The sequence below is a fragment of the Oculina patagonica genome, chromosome 14, assembly GCF_052425735.1.
Source record: "Oculina patagonica isolate OP01 chromosome 14, crgOcupat, whole genome shotgun sequence".
Taxonomy (NCBI): Eukaryota; Metazoa; Cnidaria; class Anthozoa; order Scleractinia; family Oculinidae; genus Oculina; species Oculina patagonica.
In genome coordinates this window covers 5,738,623-5,744,622 of record NC_135771.1, presented here as the reverse complement: position 1 = coordinate 5,744,622, position 6,000 = coordinate 5,738,623, and the positions used below count along the sequence as shown (strand labels likewise).

Below are 6,000 nucleotides of genomic sequence, written 5' to 3'. Positions count from 1 at the left end.
CTCCTATCCGAAAATAACCACTTCCCCCTCCCCTCCATATAAAAGCCCTACCCGTAAATAAAGCCCAACTTAAAGGTATGCTGGTTGATAATATGCCCAGGGCTAATTTTCGGAATTTTACAGTATTTATTTTTGACATCGAAGTCGCGGAGAGACCTTGAGAATCATGAGAATGCATGGCCATTGTTTATGCCACCCTTGAAGAATTGAATAGAAATTTCCAGACCCTAGACCCCATGGGCATAAAAATGTAATATTTCCCAAGAGGCCATTTGAATGTGCTGCTATGTAACCAGGCCGGCGGTCAGTACATTACTTCAGTTCAGTGAAGCTTTCCTTGTAAATATTGCTAAATTTTGAGCTTTTTTGTACTTCTTTATTTAATTTGAACGCCCTTAATCGCCAAAATGATGGATGACGAGTTGATGTGCGAAAGTTTGATGAAATGGGTGAGTTAGAATGAAGGAATTCGAGTCAATTGTCATCTTTCTGTGCCGTTCATTTTGCTCTTGTTCGTTAATTGGCGACATAACAATCTTGAAGAATTTATTAAGTTGAACGCTTATGCTCATATTGTTATATTGTCTATTGAGGTAAGTTTCATTATTATTTTGCGTTTTAACAGGTCAGTACTTTCGAAGGAATTAAAGCTCCGCATAAAAGTGTGGAAGAATTAACCGACGGGGTCGCTCTCTCTGAATGTTTGGCCGAAATGTAAGTGAGCAAAGTTAGGACAAGAAATCGAGTAAATTTTCTTTTTGCATATACTTTTACAGCGTTGAAAACACATATATGTTGGACCTGATTGCCTTTTGTAATATTGCTCACTTCCGATTCATGTTAACATCTAAGCTTAAATGCTTAACCGTGAGAATTGACAATTGAATTCTTATTACTTACAAATTAGTGTTTAACTGATTTGTTTGGCTAATGTACACGTCCCATGGGTATACTGCAGTGAAATAATCCTAATTCTTTACTCCATTTCATGCAAAGCTTGGTTAGATTTGTTATTAGAATGCCTATTAACTCAGAAGGAAAATTTCCTTGAATCTTTGCTTGAACAAAGAGAATCTGTAAGTGAGAAATTTTCAAAACCCCTTTTACATTTTGCACAATGTTGAAACACCAGCAGTGTCACATGAATGAGCTGCACAGACTTGCCAGTCATTTGAATGACCGGTTGGTTACATGTACATATAATTCTGTACACACACTTGGGTTTTAGAACTACTCTATATAGAATAAAAACAGAACACATTTAAGTTTATTGCTCAGTACTTATATCTTTCATTTCGAATATCACTACAAATGAAAGGACTGCTCAATAGCTTTCATATTGAAATGGTCACACCAAAAAGAGCACCACATTAGTATTGTTCAGAGCTTTAATTTTAAATAGCCATGCACTACAGGTTTGGGAGGTGCAGTGGCCTAATTATCAGTCGCTGGACTTTGGATCCAGTGGTCCAGGTCCCAGGGGGGTACTCCGGCTTGTTAATGACGGGGATGATTGAAGGATTTTTTTGGGTTTGAAGTTTTCGATTCCGGGATTTTTTTGGGTTGGAAAATTTGGCAAGTATTTTTTTGGGTGACTTGATTTAAATAGGGGATTTTTTGGGTTATTAAAAACGAACTAAAGTGCCTTGGCTTATTTATGGTATGATGAATAAACAAACACGAGCGTTCAATTTTTTATGATTTTCTTTGTGTTATATTATTGTCTCTCCTGGCAATTTAGGGGTAATTTGACAAGGGATTTTTTGGGGGGTTATTTTTGGTCCAGGGATTTTTTTGGGTAATGTCGGAAGACTTAGGGATTTTTTTGGGTCCTGAGTTTTGCCTCCATACGATCATCCCCGTCATTTACAAGCCGGAGTATCCCCCTGGGGTCCAGGTTTGAGACCTGGCTGGGGCCAATGCACTGCGTTCTTAGGCAAGACACTTAACTCTCACAGTGCCTCCCTCCACCCAGGTGTATAAATGGGTACTGACGAATTAAATGCTGGGGGATAATCCTGTGATGGACTTGCATCCCATTCAGATCAGGAGGGAGAAGAATATTCCTAGTCACTTAATTCTACAGAAACTGGGATAAGCTCTGGCCTGATGCAGGGCCTCTAGGCCTCAAACACAGACTTTACCCACACACTTGGTTAAGTTGCTCCATCCACAGATTTAGATGAAAAAGTTCAATCCACCTTTGTGTAGTTTGCACCGCATAATAAACAGCTGCAGCACTACAAGTGGTGCTTGGCAGCAATCATTTAAATTGTCAACATTGAAGAGCATAATAAAAAAAAGCATAAAAGTACAGTACATCGTACAATCATGCAGCTTTTATTTATACTATTACTAACAGTAGATTTTTGTATTTTTTACTGCCATTCGAAGAGCTAGTGGAAATACATGAACTACTGTAAAAACTAATGATGGCAAAATCAGTTTTTGCCAGTTGTTGACAAGTCTGTTATGTTACCATTAGTGTTTGAAGGTCCCTGCCTGGTGCTGTTGATAGAAAGTCATTACCATATTACAATTACAACAACAAATTCATTTTAAAAATGACAGTGCCACTTGTTTTCTTCTTTTTTGCTGCAATTAGGGCATATGCTACTCTGAATAAGCTTTTCTCTAGCGATGTTCAAAGTGCTTCAAATAACCACTGCATTGTTGACCTTGCTTAGGGGTGTGTCGCTTAAGTGCAACACTTGTTAGTACTTTTGCTTTCATGCGTGGTGTTTATTCAGGGAAAGCACTTTTCTCGTCTTAATTTACATTTTTTTAATAAATACATGTACAATGGAAACTTAAGACGGATTCCACTGAAAGTTCGAGCAATGAGTGCGAAAATTAAGTGCCAAAAATCTACTCATTGCACCTCAACATTTTGTATACTATTTCAAAGATCTCTTCGAAATTCATTTGTCTTAGTGACCCTGCAATTAATTTTTAAAGCATTCTCGAGAAAATTAAAGTCAAACCTCGAAAAAATGTATGAAACGCACGCCATTTTGTTTTGAACTGGCGCAAAACGTCCGTTTTAACTGAAATAAAAACAACTTCAAATCCATTTTTCTCGCGCGGGGTCAGCTTGAGTGCTAAATTTTTGGCAGGTTTTTGTTAGCTGTACTAAAACTGTTGCCATGCTAAGAGGTCTTTTTGGTAACTTTATTTTTGCCTGTATTGCTCGAAAATTGTGCGGAAACCATCTTATAATCTCATTGTACTTATTGTACTTTTCAGTGCTCCAGATTGGTTTGATGATGAGTGGGTGTCTAAAATTAGACATGATACAGGGGATAACAGAAGACTCAAAGTAAGTAAAATTCTTTAATCTTTTCCTAATTGCAGTAGTTAATCAAAACATTAGGTCATATTGCAGTGTGATTAATTTTATTGTGTGTTTCTGATCAGTTTTATTTGTCTTGATAGTAATTTACCCCTTGGTTGATATTATTTACCTGTCGAGTGAGTTCTTAGAGGTTGTTTTGGTTATTATGTTGTTTTCTAGGTAAACAACCTCAAGAAACTTGTGAAAGGAATCCATGATTACTACACAGAGGTGTGTATACTAAAACATTTGAAACATTTCATTTAAAAAATGTGAGAAGTTCCATGCAACTTCTGAAATCCATGACGCATCTTCCGATACTCAATCGTCCGAGCAGAATTTTGTTGTTTTACCATACATTGAACTTAAGGCACCTTGGAAAAGATTTCTAGAGAGCTATGAAAGGAAGGTGTTAAAGTCGGCTACAAGCCTGTTAAAGCATTGCATCACCATTTCCCAAGGACAAAAGAAATAATTATATTACACTACAAGAAACAAGGGATGTTGTTTTTGATTTCGTGTATTATTGGCAAACTGAAAGTCAGAGCTGTTAGTACTAGAATTTCTCACTTCACTGATCGCTTACTAGAAAGAGCTTGAAAGAGTTGATTCTCAGAGATCTCTCCTGTACATGTAAACAGTGGGGGATCTAGGGGATTGGCCCGGGCCGCCACCTTATTTTTAGGCCAAACTGAGGCCTGAAGGCCTGAGAATAAGAGAGCAGGTCCCCCTTTTATTCCAGGGTCTGGATGATCCGATCCCCCATTTACCTGAAGGTCTTGATCTGCCACTGGTCAGGCTTTTAGCCAGGTGGGAGACCAGGAGTCCTATGGATGGCCACTGTTTAAAGAAAATTAATATGAATAACTGTATACAGTCAACTCTCGCCTTGCGGACACCCCGCTATTGCGGACACTCACTATTACGGACAAAATCCAGATCCCCGCCGTAAGAGGTTTTACTGGAAATGACTCCCGCTATTACGGACTCTCGCTATAACGGACACTAAACGACGCCCCGAGCGTGTCCACTATAACGAGAGTTGACTGTACAGAGGTCTTTCTAGAAAATTTGGAAATCTTTGGATTCCTTTGCATTCATAACTGCAGAAAAACACCTTGCATACTTCTCAGACCCTCCTATGGGGACAAAGTCAGGCCTTATAAAAATTTTGGACTCCCACTTTTAAAATCCTGGCAAAAAGCCTGCCACTGGTAGATTATACATGTACATGTAGGAGAATGAAGTTTCTTTTACTAAGCCTAGTACAGATTTGGTATTGGTGGGAATGTGTTGTTTTATTTAATGAATGTTTGTATCCTGTTTGAATGTTGTAGGTACTGACAATGGACATTACAGGATTTCCCATGCCTGATGTCAATGCTATAGGTACAGTACATAATGCTTGCCTGGAATAATTGATAAACTAAAAGTAACAAGTTGGCACATAAGGTAGACAAGTGCAGGGACATTACTTTAAGGTTTAGAATTTTCAATATGCACATTGATGTAAATGTAGGATGGTATTGTGTGAAGTACATATTCAGTACAAGTCCAAATACAAAGTAACTTACATATACTTTGCATTTTTTTCTTTTGGCTGATATAGTTGAGAGCCTGGACATCTCTGAACTTGGCAGATTGTTGCAGTTGGTTTTAGGGTGTGCTGTTAACTGTGAAGACAAACAAGGTACATGTGCATGTACTTTAAAGGTGTATTTTTTTAATGGATGATGTTCTTTTCAGGGGTTTCAAAATGTTTTGAAGTAGGCGTCAGCAACTGGAAGAGTAGGCGACTGTGACAAGCCAAGCTTGTTTGTTATGAGTTGATTGCTATGACCAGATTAACCTGCAAGTAATCGGTGGAACTCCAGCAGTCACCAGCTTGTTTTAAAAACCCTGACTTTGATGATGTAAATGCTGTGGTTTAAATTTATCTTTGGTTTTAAATTTTTCAAAGCAGTTTCATTTTTATTTCCCTTTGTTTCAGATTATGGGGGCAATGAAAAATCATAATAAAGCTGGCTTGAAAAATTTTATGTGAACCAAAGATAAATTTAAATCACAACATACACTGTCATAGTGGCTGTCACTAATTCTAACCACTGATCATTGTTTCACTTACAGAATACATTCAGGTCATCATGTCTATGGAAGAATCTGTACAACATGTAGTTATGATGGCAATACAAGAGGTTGGTCTTTGAATGTTCCTTTCTCCGAAAATCAGTGCTGGAAATAACTGTCGGTCATCGGACATTGTCCAATCAAATATGACAAAATGTCCGGCCAATTTTGCAATATGTTCGGACATGATGTTCGAGAACTTACGTGACTACTTCTTGCAAAAGTTGTTAACGTGATTGATTTGAAATACAAATTGATGTCCGGCCAATTTTCTAATATGTCCATTCAAAATAAAAGTTTGGAAGGACACATGTCCTTTAAGTAAGAAAAATTATTTCCAGCACTGAAAAATTAGTAAAATTAAAATAGCAAAATTGAAATAGCCATCAGTGTTCATGGATTTTAAATTTTTATTTTGATAATTTAGTTGATGACAGCTAAAGAAGGTGGTTTGCCTGGAGGAGACAGTGAAATGTTCAAAGAACTGGAGATGCAGGTATGCTCATTCAAAAAAAAATTGCGATAGTATTGCAGTAACA

General features: G+C 37.5%; 1 protein-coding gene across 1 annotated transcript in view; it reads left to right on the top strand.

Moving 5' to 3' along the window:
• Positions 1 to 308: 308 nt before the first annotated feature.
• LOC144638142 (protein Hook homolog) overlaps positions 309 to 6,000 on the top strand; it is a 22,379-nt gene continuing 16,687 nt past the window's right edge. The window contains exons 1-8 of the mRNA XM_078497336.1: positions 309 to 449; positions 626 to 714; positions 3,247 to 3,319; positions 3,515 to 3,565; positions 4,672 to 4,723; positions 4,944 to 5,024; positions 5,462 to 5,529; positions 5,889 to 5,957. Of these exons, the coding sequence (XP_078353462.1) occupies positions 408 to 449; positions 626 to 714; positions 3,247 to 3,319; positions 3,515 to 3,565; positions 4,672 to 4,723; positions 4,944 to 5,024; positions 5,462 to 5,529; positions 5,889 to 5,957 (525 nt within the window). The 5' untranslated portion in view covers positions 309 to 407. The remainder of the gene's footprint in view (positions 450 to 625; positions 715 to 3,246; positions 3,320 to 3,514; positions 3,566 to 4,671; positions 4,724 to 4,943; positions 5,025 to 5,461; positions 5,530 to 5,888; positions 5,958 to 6,000) is intronic.